The 14776-nt window shown below is 36.7% G+C and overlaps 1 protein-coding gene across 5 annotated transcripts in view; it reads right to left on the bottom strand.

Moving 5' to 3' along the window:
• The window catches only part of CPNE3 (copine 3), a 31757-nt gene that overhangs the window by 12139 nt on the left and 4842 nt on the right, over positions 1–14776 (bottom strand). For all 5 annotated transcript variants that reach the window (XM_010405011.4, XM_019289146.3, XM_019289148.3 and 2 more), the window contains 7 exons: positions 8829–8968; positions 8057–8236; positions 6857–6931; positions 6316–6387; positions 5437–5520; positions 3718–3807; positions 265–363 (listed from right to left, as the gene is read on the bottom strand). In XM_010405011.4, the coding sequence (XP_010403313.2) occupies positions 265–363; positions 3718–3807; positions 5437–5520; positions 6316–6387; positions 6857–6931; positions 8057–8236; positions 8829–8960 (732 nt within the window). In that variant the 5' untranslated portion in view covers positions 8961–8968. The remainder of the gene's footprint in view (positions 1–264; positions 364–3717; positions 3808–5436; positions 5521–6315; positions 6388–6856; positions 6932–8056; positions 8237–8828; positions 8969–14776) is intronic.

Here is a 14776-nt window from a genome sequence, read left to right as displayed (position 1 = left end):
AATTTTTTTTTATTTGCTTATTTTTATGATTAGTGAAATTTTTTTGCGCTGATGCTTGGGCATTTAGACACATAATAAAAATTGTAACCAAGACATTAATCCCAGGAAAACAGACGTACAATGTAAATGCTGATTCAGCCTCAACTACAGTAGCATTAAGGTGCAGCCTAATAGAACTTAGGTCAGGTGACCTAAGTTTTGATCCCATATGAGTAAAACAGCTTATTAAGAACACACAGGCAGCTTAGACTATGTAACACTTACAGGTGATGACCGAGATGCTTCCTTCAGTTTTGACATTGTGGTTTGAAAACTTCCTATGAGATCGTGAGACCCATCGCTATCGTAGTCATAGCACTCAACCTAAAATGCAGCATTACTTAGTGTTAGTAACAGAAACGGCCCCAAAAAACAATAAACACTGCAATGGCAAACCTGAACATCCCAAACATTCCTGTAGCTTTTATATTACAGAGTTTTTCTCACATTAAGTCTTAGAACTGCACAGGGTTGCACTTAAACAGATTAAGATTGGGTAGAAGCCAATACACTCAGTTTCGAATCTAATCTTCCACTCAAGTGAAGGAGAGATGAGAATACTAAGTAGTGCCAGGTCTTAAATGAGCAAGTAACATCAGTTATATTGAACTATGTTTTGAGAGTGATGGGGTGTTGGGAAGAGTAGGAAAACAATGTAGGGTTTTTTACATGAATCATGAATCTGAGCATCCAGCTAAAAATTTAGTAAATCAGTTATGTAAGCAATCACAAGAGTTTTAGCAACATTTTTATATTACTTCATTAATCCCCAAAATTACATAGAATTTATAAGCGTATGAAGGTTCAGCCCTAAAGCTAGAAAAAATATTTGAATTTCTGGTTTTTAAGATTAGCAAATTTAAACAGTGGATCTGTTAAATTATGATCCACACTTCATGGACCTGAATGTCAACTAAAATTTTTTTTCATATAGTGAGAGTTTAATGGCTAGCTTTATTATTGAATCAATGCACCCTTTTAACAGCCCAATCCACCAAAGAAGGCAGGAGTGAAAAACACTTATTTTTTTTCTGTTTGAAAATGTGACCCAGCTGCCTTTCTATATAAAAAGCTAGTTATTTATCTATAAAAGCTTATATTAATTCCATCCACTTCTGATATTTTATTTCAGTTCAGCAATACAGACATGCTAGCTAACTTAATCAAATCACAGAAAAATACACTAAAATAATTTATTAATTATGATGATAAATAGCAACAATAATAAATCAAGAGTCAAGTAGGTATCCCACATTACTTGGAATCAAAATGCAAACTTCCAAGAAAAATTTTCAGAATATGTATGGCTTAAACTGAACAGCTATTTGCATGTCCATCTTTCAAGTCTGAAAATATTGTACCTTATATTCAAGAACCAATTTAGCTGATTACTTGAGCATTTCAGTTAGAAATAAAAAAGTAAAACAAACAACTTCAACATACACTTGAACTTCTGAACGAAATTAGGTTTCTGAAAACAAACAGCAATGTTGAAGTACAAAACATGGTGTGTAGATTGGGAGTTCTACTGCACAAAACATGCCTTTATCTTGCAGTTTGCACTACTACACATTTTGAATTCACTAATAAAAAAATGCATGCACATGCACTGAACAGCACCTTACATCATGCAAGCAGCCGAAGAACCAACAAGCTAATTAATGTTCATGGCAGATGCTATGTAAATTCTTCTGAATGCCATAAATTATGCAAATCAAATACTCAGCCAAGTGCTTCAGTAGCTGAAATTTTAAAACTGAAGATATTTCCAGACCCAATAGTTCTGATACCTGTTAGCACAGTTAGTAGATTTTCAATATATATAAATATAATAATATTATATATATAATATATTATATAATAAAGATTTTCTTTATTTCAAAGACATCAAAATTTGTCTTGCTTGACATGTTTGACCCATTTAAGCCAATTTTTAATATTTATTCCAGATGAGAGAGAAGCATTTCCTTTTTTTCCTTATATGCCCTCCTGGACAGGCAATAGCAGTAGGGAACAATGTGATTTAACCTATTTTTCCCAGCAGAACTAGGCATGCCTGCTCCAGATGAAAGGCTCACATTTTCAACACAGAAAAACTTCACTGACTGCAAACACACTCACATGGAACATAACCATGAATCCAGAAGATAAAGGATCAACTTGGTTTGTGCACTGCTGCGCATACACAAACTAAGTCATTAAAGAGGTGAAAAGCCACTCATAGAAAAATCACTGGTTTTACTTACTATGAGAAACAGCCCATTACACATGCAACTGTGTGCATATAAAAGTGTTAAAGGCATTGTTTAATCCTTCAATAACATTACATAATACAATTCTGTCTACATCTTAATGTTTGAAGTGATAGGTCCTGCATTTCTAAGTTAAGGCATAATCTGCCTGTCTGCAAGTCCATAACTATTCCAAGTAAAGTCTATTTCCTCTGGATATAAACCTACACTTCTGAAGTAAGATTCCAAAGAACAGACTTTATTAAAATGATGATAGATCTGAGAATAACTCCTCATAGATACATTTAGACCAATGGTCTATAGCTTCAGTATGGCTGTTTACTGAAAATGATAAATTTATTTATAGTATATGGAGATATAAGAGCTGTCACAGCTGGTTTGGGCAAAAGGGAAGCAGAAAAGAACAAGATTGAAAAAACAGAAGCAGTAAGGGAAGGAGGTTCTGGGCTTGTAAAGTTGCTCATTAGTCTCCTCTATAAATATGTATTTAAATACATCCAGGTGTTTGTAATCCCCAGATCCCTGTGGCTGTTAAGCATTTTCCAGGACTGCCTCAAGTCATATGACTAATACCCATCACATGCAAATCATGCTCTAAGTTTTCCTTCCCAGAGGAAGAATATCAAATATAGTGGTTTCTTGCATTTGGGTTTTTGGGTTTCTTTTTCAAATGCTAAAGTATCAGGTTTCTAACATGATCATAATAGCTTATAAATGGCATTTTGATTGGCTGTTTAGCTTCAATTCCACCCCTAAAGGGAATTCCTGAAGAGAAACATTCAGAAGTTAAACACAATTTATTCAAGTAAAATTTGGAAAATAAAAAACATTAAAGCCCTGGTAGAACTACCACTTCACAGACTTGGTAAACTTTCTGACAGAAAATTCAGTTTTATACAAAGAGAACTGCTATTCACAAGTTGTATCTGACCCACATCTGTTAGCTAGTACATTAAGTGTAATTTATTTTATCAGGCAGTATATTAAAAATTTCATCAATGTTAGCTGTTGCACCAGTAACAAAGTAATACAAGATCCATTACATAGAACAAAGCATATTCTAGCCTTTAACATGCATCTTTCACTATACAGTATCTTTAACACCACCAGTATTGGCTGATGCCATGCTAGAACTGTACAATCAAAATAAGAAACTCCACTGGACATTTCAAAGATACTTGTGTTCACCTGGTTTCCCAGACTTTCAAAGACCAACTTCTACCACACAATGCAGCACAAATGTACAGTGTTTTCCCTTTTTCCCCTAAAACATGCATGGGTATCTGTGCCTTTCAATTAAGAAACCTACTACTTTCAATTAAATTTGAAACCAAAAAAATGCAGTACCTAGAATAACACTTCTTCCCCTTATTACATATTTTAATTTTTAATGCATTAATTTATACACACATTTAATATACATTACCTTGATTGACTTATCCATGTCACTGTAACACAGAGAATTGAGAGAGATTTTAAAAGGCCTCCAGGCAGGATTCAGGTTATTTTTAATAACCTGTTGAAAAAAACAAAAAAAAAAGGCAGAACACCATTGTTCACAAGGGTGGAAAGCAGTCATCATAATGGATCATACCTTCATGCCATGGTTTTTGTATGCAAAACAAAAGTTGACTAATGCTGCTGTCAATGCACTCCAAATCTTAATATATATGGGATAGAAACAAACTACTCTCAACATGCAATACCATTGCTCAAAAAGAGATGGTCTCTTTCAGCTCCATATTTTGCTAGACTTCACTGTCACGTACTATATCCTCCAGCTAGTGCACTGCAAAAAATTAAATTTATCATTACATAAATAAGATACTGGTTGCTTTCTTTTAATAACCACACATATATACATACACACACATATTAAGGCATGAGTTACCAAGAACGTATGGAAAAATAATACATTGGAATTTCTAAATACATCAGTGCTCTGGAGATTACAATTCACTCCCACTTATTATTTATTCTGAAATGTCATTTATGGAAATATGCCCTCAAGAAATTCACAGTGTAGTAAAGTAAAAACAGTGCATGAGGATAAAAGGCCTCTCAAGCTGAACACTAAGTTTTATTTACAAATAATACTGAAGGATCTTCAAAATTTGTCAACTGTTAAGTATCCATAAATATACCTGATAAACCAAATAATAATCTTACAAAAATACAAGAAACTACACATAACATGCACTACTTAATTAATAACACCTAACAATAGTAATACTTCCAGCACTGTAGGAGTGTTGAGAAAGAAATCTCTCTTGAAAATGAAATCAATAAAAACAGTAGTTAGTAACAAAAAGACTTTTTTTAAACCTGTAACATAAAGAACTAATCCATTAGACATTTCTAGGCTGAAACAACAAATTCTGGATTTATTACTGAAGTTAATGACTGAAATCATCATAGAAAAAATACACCTTAAGCAGAAGAACCACCTCATGAGGGAAGCTATTTTTGTAAGTCTGACAAAAACGATTTATAGTTCTTCAATATCCATACTTCAAAATTAATAGAGTCACCACTTTCAATGGGCACAGCACCTCAGCTGTGACTGGGCCCTGAGCTGCCACTACAGTGAGACATTTTGAAACTACTCTTAGCCTGGTACTTGCTGTCACAAGGCCCCTACACCTCCTCCTGGGCGAAAGGCTGCTGCTGCTCAAGCACGTATTCCCTCACTCTGCATTCTCCTTGGCTTGCCCTTGCTATGCAGGCATCCAGCACCATTACTTTCACTAGTAAAGGGTACAGCCAGGTGACACATTCCTGAGAACAGCAGAGTCAGGAATGCCCAAGTCCTACCCTAGCAGGGGGTAGAACTGAGACAAATGTCCCTGTGTGAGTACGCAATTCTTTTTCAAAACATTTGTTTTCTCCCAGATTGCTGGAAGTTAAAAAAAAAACAAAAAGTGTTTTCCTTCCAAACAGAATGCCATAAATCAAAATCAGTGTAAGGAGAATAAGGTAGATTTCCCAGAAAAATCAGTGGAAGAGATGATGCAACGTCTAACTAGTCTGCATGTCAGCTCCCAGGCCGGTCAATTCTTTTGGTAAGGCACTGTATCTCTCATGCTGTGACACACTGGAAATTAAATAACCTTAACCAATTTGTTGTTAACTGAAAATATCCTACCTCTGTTCTGTGAACCATCACCCAGTTTCCATCTCCAGTCTGTTTGTGGAACTCCAGATAAGGATCTGACTTTCCAAAAAAATCCTGTATTTAAATAACATGCAATTATCTCAGAACAGCCTGTAGCTTGCATACCATTAAATTCTAGTTAACACACACACTTAGAGTAACAAAAAGTAAATTCAGGGAATAAAAGCTTTAGATGATGAAATGCAAGTCTGATTATACCACCATCTGTAAAAGAGAAAAAGAATGTGGGGAATGTCCTTGAATTTAGGATAAAAACGTCCACATATCAAATACCTGACAGTTCAAGCAAGAAAGTACTTATACCAATAAGTACTATAATGGATAGACAGGAAACTAAGGATTTAATCCAGTTCAAAAAAAGGATCATTAAATCAAAGGGTAAAAATAAAAACATTTTTTTATTATTTTTCTAAATTTGTTTTTAAAAGTCTGTCTATAGCCAGCCCTATATTTAAAATAACAAATTTATAAACACCAAGTACAGTCTTTGCCATTTATTTCAAAGAGGTAATGGGCAGCCACTTATACAGCCATTCCAACCAATGGATATACCAAAACTCCCTTATATTTATGAATAAATGTAAGGATTTACAGTAAAATGGGAGCATGTTGCTCACAGACTACCCCTGAAATGCATTTATCTTACTTAGAAATACATTACAATTCATTTCAAAACAGTCCATGAAGTTACTCTGTAGCAATCTTAATTCAATTTCTTTTCTAGTGTAAGTAAAACCTAAATGGATTTTACTTTTTAAGCAAAAATGAGAATGAATACTCAAATGTTTCCTGCTTTGACAAGACTCTGATTTTACTACTTTATCAAAGAAACAGCAATCATTTAAATACCTTATTGTCCAGTTTCCTTGCTTCTAATTCCAATACAACAACCCTGTTATCTTTTACTTCTTCTGCTGTAATCTAAGTAGGCAAACAAAATACTTAGTTTTATTCAAGAACTACACAGTTATCTCATATTCACAGCATTCCTATGACAGGTCCACTAAAAAACCCCCATGTTTTCTTGTAAATGAAGCATTAAAAAATGGGGGGGGGGGGGGGGGGTGAGGGGTGAGGGGAGAGAGGGACAATTTGATTTGACATTGGGATTGCATTCCATCTATTTACCATAAATGATGGCACTGACAAAGATATGCCCCAGACAGTAGCCCACTGGATGCCCTAATGATGTATGCAATGGGACTTACAATACAGAAGGTGGGCTGCTAGTGGATGACAGAGATGTATTAGTGGAGAAAAAAAAAATGCTTTACAGTGCTTTTTACGGCACTATAGAATAGACTCACTGCATTCAAGCCACTAACTAAAATTAAAACCCAGAAACAATTAAGGATGAACTCTGAAGATATTTATTTCTTAACTGTCTTACCGTAATGCTTCCTCTCCCAGCAGGTTTGCCATTTTTAAGTACTAATGGTTTTGTTAGAGTCCTGCTAGAAACGATCTGCCAAGACAAAATTTGAGTATCAAGCATTACTAACACAAATTAATAGATTTTCAAAGGAATTAAACAAGTTAGTGAGGTATTTAATTTTAGGAATTTTTCCTTTATTGTAAAGATGACAGCATTACATTTCCTTCCCATAATCTTCTACAAATAAATAGGTAATACTTGATACACTTCAAAATTTTGAAAATACATATGCAGATGAACACATGCAGAGCTTCAGGAGTAATAAGAAATAAAATATCTTCTAGTAACATAATACACATACATGGGCAAAGGTAATACCTTGGGTTCCAACTACAAATTGTTAAGTTTCCCATACATACCTTTGAAATGCCTGCAAGGCATATTTCATAAATGCATTCAGCAAACAGATTTATAAACACAATGTCTGCCACTCAAAAAAAAATCAGCCTTCCCCTGCACAGTATCCAGCTGATTTTATTTTACCCTATTCAGGAAATGCTTCCTCAGAAGTGTGTCCATTCTACAGGTCCTTCTTTACTTTAAAAACGAATGATTAATTTTTAATTGACACTGAACTTCAGTTTACAATGCCCCTAACATTATAATGCACTTAAAATAAAAATACTTAGGATACAGGGCAGGAAAAATCCCAAATGACTTTGAAGGATCTATTCAAAAGAACAAGTTAAAAAGAAGCTGCACAATTATGATAGCATCAAGAGCAGAATATGACTGGGAAATAGAAGTAAACCTACAGCTGGAAGAACTAGGATCACTGCTTGCATTGAGTGGAAAGCAGATTACAAGGATAACATGGCCCTTGTGAACGCTCATATTTTGTTCAACACTGATTCTCTTTTTTGGGAGTATAAAAATAGGAAATTGAGTATTAGAATAAATAAACAGCAATTACTACAACTTTGTGCTCATTGACAATCCACAATCCAACCTAGGGCACATTTCAGGGCATCATCTCAAGACCTTCTGCAAATAAAATGTATATACACTGAACTGAGGCTTGAAAAAACAAATGAAGGGAATCCTATTCAACTTAAGACTACTCCAACTACACAAGAACATAGTGATAAATTTAAGGTAGAAGTGGCTAATGATTTTCAGTAACTTAATTCTAAGGGAAATCATCTGCATACTTACCTGTCCCAGTGTACATTCTAATTCTCCTAAGAAGTCATCATCATTCAGATTGTAGGTTTTGTTATCAATATCATATATTCCAAACTTAAGTTTCTGAACAAGCTCAAAATAATAATCAATTAAGAATTTCTTGGAAAACTTTGGGTTCAAGGAATTCTTAACTCTTTCTGTGCGATCAACCTGAAATTAGAAAGATACCATTTTATCCAATATTTCAGAAACTAAACTTGCAAGCAAATCAAATACTGTATTATTAAATACATTCAAAAGTTCTTAAAGTACAAAGCAGTATCTTTCTACAAACCTTTCATCAAAGATAAATTACATTACAAAGTATTATATATACACATTATATTGCAAAACCCACAGCTCTAAGTTAGGGATACCTGACCTATTTTTCATCACTCTCTCTAAGGTGGGACCTATTTCTGCACAGGGAAGACCAACATAAAATCCTATATTGTCAAAACCAGGATGAGACCCTAGTTTTGGAGTACTGTATTTATAAAAGCACATTTAAGCACTTAGAAGGTGTTGGTCCACACATGGCTGGGGAACAGTGCTAAAAATTAGACAGTTGTTTCTATTTAATGGCAAATGATTATTAATGTGCTGCCCATGTAACTGTTAGAGACATAATCTAATAAAAAGTATTCAGAAGTGCTGGTATAAAATTAAAATATTTTAATGAAATCATATGCTGTAGTGTTTTAAAATGTCCAAGAATTCAGAACATGTTTTTCACAGATTTGTGAGAAGCATCAGGCTGTACCTCATACCACTGCTGACCACTTGTGTTCTGGAGAAGCACACACAGAGGGTCTGACTTGGAACCAACATCTTTATCCAAGAGATTGGTGCAGGCAATAGTCAGCTCCACCTTTGTCACACACTGTGCCGCCATCTGTCACACTAGAAAGCAGCAACAGAAATCATCATTAAAATGGACTAAAAAGCAAACAATAGGATTGTCACAATGCATTAACTCTCTAACTGGACACTAGAAGTGTGAGCTTGTCAGAAGTGGTGATTTGAGGTTTAAAATGCAAATTTTACACTTTATGATGTACCAACATTACAGCATTATTACTGTCACACTCTTTATACCGTACAGGTATAAAAATTAATTTCAAAATCTGCACTTAAAAAACAAGATCAGGTTTCTTAGAATGCTTGTGGAACCAAATGAAAAATGGGATATACCTCAAACAATTATATTATTGCTAACAATAAAACTTCACAAGCTCTAAATGAAATCCAAAAGTGCACATGAATGCCAGTATCTTATATTGTAGATATTATTAATAATTCCATGACTTAGGAAAAATCTTATTATATACTCCTCTACCAAAATTTTGTAACAAAATGCTGAAACCATAAGCAGGGCAGAATTGGAAAAGGAGTTTAAGCAGGTAACAGGTGATCTTGCCTTAGTAAATCTACAAAAACAACTACAAATTTTAACAATAAGGATAAACACTTTGAAGTCAAGTCAGGGGAACTGTTCTTTCTGGAGATTCATTTAAAATAAAGGAATAACTGAACACATTCTTACATTTTTCTCTTTAAGTACCTCAATCATTCTCCACTGGAACTAAGACCAGCAGATATTACAAACCCACAGAAACAACTCGACTATCAGTTATGAATCCCACACTGGTATAACATGCATTTGCAAGCCCAAGAAGGTCTGAGCACCAGATTTTATATATGTATACATATATATATACAAAAAGAAAACCTCCATAATTATACACCAAGGATAGAATTGATCATTTCCAACAACTCTTGGGGAAGTAAACCTCTACAGTACAATTGTCCTTGACTTAGAGACTAAAACTTCCAAATCCTTCCACAAGCAGCCTACCCTGGAAGCTCCCATGCCTCTTTAGTTTCAGGTTTGCCTTCTCTCCAGTAAATTCACAGTCTAGACCAGGTATCCATCTGGATTAATTTATCTTAAAAGAGCATGAGACATCAAACAGACCAAGGCAGAAGGAAAGGTATCTCCTTCTATCTAGTCAGCTCACTTGCAACATATGCATGCAATGTATTTGAATATAAAGCTATACTTAACCCAACTCAGCTTTCTTCCTTTTACTATATTCTTAAGACTTTTCATGAAAATGAATGATTTTTTAGAGGCAAAAAGGGAAAGGAACATGGAAAAGACAGAGAACAAACAGAAAGTAGGAGAAAGAAAACATTGTGGAGTCTAAGGGAATACTCCTGAGGCTTCTTGTACACCTCTTAAAAGCACTCTGCCCCTTTTTTCCTGGGTCTCTTTTTATACTAGTATTTTCCATTCCCTATTGCTTTCCTGGCTGCCAGACTGAGCTCATTAACAGTCAGTGCCTTTCCCATGGAATCCAGAGCAGACCAGTACATAACTCCTTAATGACAGTTTCCAGAAAAACAACTTGATGCTGACAAAATGATGCTCTAACTCCCACTGATGTTGCAACAGCAAATAGAAAGGGTTTTCATGAAACTCAACAGAATTTAAACTTGAACTGAGAAGCATTTTCAAACCAGTCAAAATTTTCTTGCTTTGAGTTCCGTAAACTCCTCCTTACTAAGAGTCCTTGAAAACACTCATAGCCACATTTCTTTTGTTAAGGTAGTATTTCCAAAATCCCTGGTAGACGGATAGCATCCAGTCAACCTAAAAAATAGGGTCAGCTTTTTCCCCTTTTTGTCTGTGTGTGTACTCACACCTATTGTACATCTCAAGTACTTTCCCACATGAACACATCAATTCTGTTACTTCCTCCCCTCGTCCATGTCACCAACTTTCCTACTATGCATCTAATGTGGGAAAAGAGCAGATTAAGTGTATTGGTTTTGCACGGCCTGGTTTTTGGTAGCAGTGGGGGGGGGGCGTGTGGGGGGGACACAGAGGTGGCTTCTGTGAGAAGTTGCTGGAAACTTCCAGCAGAACCAATTTCTGATGGCTGAACATGGACATGCTGCTGGCCCAATTAGAGAAATTGGTAACGCCTCTGTGATGACACATTTAAGAAGAAAATCAAAACAGCGGCTGTGCAGTTTTTTCCAGGGGTGGCAATGCCCCGCGGCCGCCGCCATCTCAGCGCAGCCTGTGGCAAGCCTTGCCTGCCTGGCGCCCTTAGCCCGTCGCGCCGTGGGCACAAGGGCAGAGGCAGCGGTGGCAGCTTCTCCTTCCCGGCACCTCGCATGAAGAGAGGTGGTAAACAGTGCCAGTGCCACGGCAGCCCGTGCTGCCCACACAGTGGCGGCGGGGCCATGTGACCAACAGTGGAAAGATGGCGAGCAACTCCCTGACACGGAACCTAGACGAAATCAACTTCTCGGTGCTGTGGGATACTGCAAAAATCTTTGATTTAGTGGAACTTTTTGGCAATGGTACCTACATGCAGCAGTTTTTCTTCTAGATAGAGAAGAAGAGGAAATGAGGAGATGTAAGAGAGAATAACATGGCGGCACCAAGGTCAGTGGAGAAGGTGGGGGAGGAAGTGCTCCAAGCGTCGGAGCCAAAATTCCTCTGCAAGCCGTGGTGAGTACCATGGTGAAACAAACTGTCCCCCAGTAATTCATAAAGTCCATGGGGGATGCAGAGATCCACTAGCAGCGCGTGGGAAAAGTGCTCACACTGGAGCAGGTGGATGCCAGAAGAAGCTGTGATCCAGTGGAAGACCTGAATAGACAGAGAAGAGAAAGAGAAAGAAAGAAAGAAAGAGAGCCCTTGCTTCAAACTAGAGCAGCCTATCCTTAAAAGACTACACTCCGTGGACGAGTGACCCACACCATAGAAATTTTGGGAAGACTGTTTTGCCCGTGGGAAGGACTCATGGCGTAACAGAAGAAAGACGCCTACTCCTCTCCCTGAAGGAACTGAAAAAGATCTTCAGTAGCAAACTGACCAAAACCCTCCACGCCCTATCTCCCTGTGCTGGTGGTGGGAAAGAGGGAGGGGCTGGGGGAGGGGGGGGGGAAGGTTATTTTAAAGGCTTATTTTACTTCTCATTATCTTCCTCTGACTCTATGAATAATAAATTTACTTTATACCTTTAAATTTGAACCTGTTTTGCCCTTAGAGTGTTTTCTCCCAGTCCTCATCTCAACTCACGAGCCCTTTGGTAATTTTTTTTTTTTTCTGAGCGAACAGCCTTCGTGGGTGCCTGGCATTTGACCAGTGTCAAATCATGACATTAAGCAAAAGAGGTGCTGTGCAAAAAGCATCCTTTAGCATAGAGAAGGGAAGAATAAAAAGGCTGATACTCTTCCCTGAAATGCAAATACTCATTTGAGATGCAACAACTGTTCCATATTAGATAAAAGACAACTTGTAACAAGAACATGCATTTATTTAAGTGGAGGATACCCAAAATCCAGACAAAGAGCAAACCTTCACAAATCACAAGATGGTCCTTTAATATTTACCATTTCCAGTTTTGAAAAATCCAAGATGAAAAATAATGCAAGGCATCTTCCTCAGAAGTTTTGAGACTATTAGGAATCTATATTTGTTTAATAGGTTAAAGATGTCTGTAACAGTAATGCATTTCAAGAAAAAATGTTGCTATTTTGCTTAAAAAAATGTTTCTCCATAAGACTGATATCTTTTATCACGAAAAGTTATAAACAACCTGATTTTCAGTAACATTATAAATGTTCAAAGTTAGTAAAACACTTATTAGAAAGAAAAAGTTGTCTCATTAATCCAAAGAAATATTTAAGGTAGTGAAACTTTGTAAATAAAGAAGAGATACTTCTCTTACAACACTGCACACCATACAGAATTTACAGAGGGCGTACATGCTTCACCTGTGTCAAGTCAGGCTCCAGGAGTCTTTCAAACAGCACTATCTGCTGGAGCTCTGCTCATGCTGCACAAATCCTCATCATGCCAAATGCATGAAAGCAAGAATTACTCCAGCGTCACTCAATTCTCCTCACTTCTAAAAGCCCGTGTTAGCTGAAAAGTTCCAAAGGTTTGAGAGGTGGATGGTAGGGTTTCTAAAGATGATAAACATCTTCAAGGATCAGTCACTGCCAGGTAAGCAAGCAATCTCTTCTTGAGGACTTGATGCAATACAGAGTCTGGCAAATTGCCATCTCTCCAGGATGGCAAAAACAAACCATGGCTGCACTAGTGCATTACCTGTTGAAATACCATTCTACAACACATCTAGTAGGCAAACCAAATGTAAAATATTCTAGATAGATGACCGGATTACTTGAACATTTGGAATTCTGGAATAACTTTACATGGACAGATTATATTGTTTGGGCTGTGGTAGGATGAGCCTCGACTGCCAGTAAGTTACGACACACAAGAGATTTAGTTATTTAATTAGTTAGTGTTATTAAAGTAGCTGTGCTCCACATTGGTCAAATTTAATTAAAACCCTTGTTTTTCTCAAGCTATGAACTGTTTGCCCTCCATGTAGCATACACCATAAAGGGAGGCAAAGCACACCAGAATGTGTGCAGGTGACAGCTCGGTTGTCTTTTTTCTTGAAATAGCTTTTATGATTGCAGGGGCATATCAGGCTCAAAAAAAAAAAAAATCTGGACAGGAAAAGACTGAAAATTACTGTATATAATGTGCATCTGAACTGCAGTGATATACAGTCACAAGGGATCCTCTGCCATGTCTAGGCTGCTCAAGAGCATGATTAGGTCAACTAAGAATACGACAAGTCTTTCTGCTTGAGCTGTAAGTATCAAAGCAAAAATCTAAGTCAAGGACTAGTCCTGCTTTCCAGTTTTATAGATCAGAATGTTCTTTGAACTCCAGTGATGATTCTAGTGAAGATAAGTGGTACACATCGAACAACTGAGTCATTGTCTGTTTTTCAACAGAAACTGCAAACATGGCATTCTACCTGGAAAGGGACAGATCTATTATCAGAATGATCTAAAAGCGCAGTGGGGAACTGCTAGACTGTAGCAATCCTCTCCGTGCTGCAATGTCAGTTGGCTTGCCCAGATAACCTTGCAGAGCTGTATTACAATGATATATTCTCATTTACAGGTGCATCCAGTCTGACAAGCAGAAGTACCTAATTAGAAGACAAAAAGACTAATAAAGTGGGTTTGGCATCACTGTCTTTAGTCACAAGTCTCAAACCTGTTCTGATAGAAATTATTTACTGTCATAGAACATTTCCTAGCTCCTGTAAACTCCTAACGGTAATAGACCAAAAATCCATAATTTTTATATATCTCAGGGCCCAAATGAACACAGGAAGGCCATGAGAAACTTGCAAATAAAATCTACTCCTGATCAGCTAATCTTCTTGCTACACTTAAGCATTTTATGTCAACTGTGTGCCAGACTGAAAAAGCCAGAAAATGCCATGTCTGCTGCAAGAAGCTGACAATGAAATTATGACAAATGGATGCTTCTTCTCACTGATAGGGCTGGTAGCAACACAATTGCTAGGGATCTTGGGCTACATGCATATAAATATATATTTTTTAAAATCTCATGGTAACCCTTCAGTTCTTGAGGAAACAGACCACCTCACAGGAAAAAGACATTTTATACAAGGTTACAAAAGCTAAGATTGTTCCACAACCTAATTTCATCACTGCATTTTAAAAAACAAACAAACAAACCAGCTTCTCTAAAAATTCTACCTCTAAATCTGAATTCTGGCTCCTCTTTTCAGTTTGTTTACAGGCAACACAGCTGGAAAAATTGTCCAGCTGATGTGCTGACAAGGTAAGTAC

This window comes from Corvus cornix, chromosome 2 (assembly GCF_000738735.6).
Source record: "Corvus cornix cornix isolate S_Up_H32 chromosome 2, ASM73873v5, whole genome shotgun sequence".
Classification (NCBI taxonomy): domain Eukaryota; kingdom Metazoa; phylum Chordata; class Aves; order Passeriformes; family Corvidae; genus Corvus; species Corvus cornix.
This window is presented reverse-complemented; position numbering and strand designations above follow the sequence as displayed.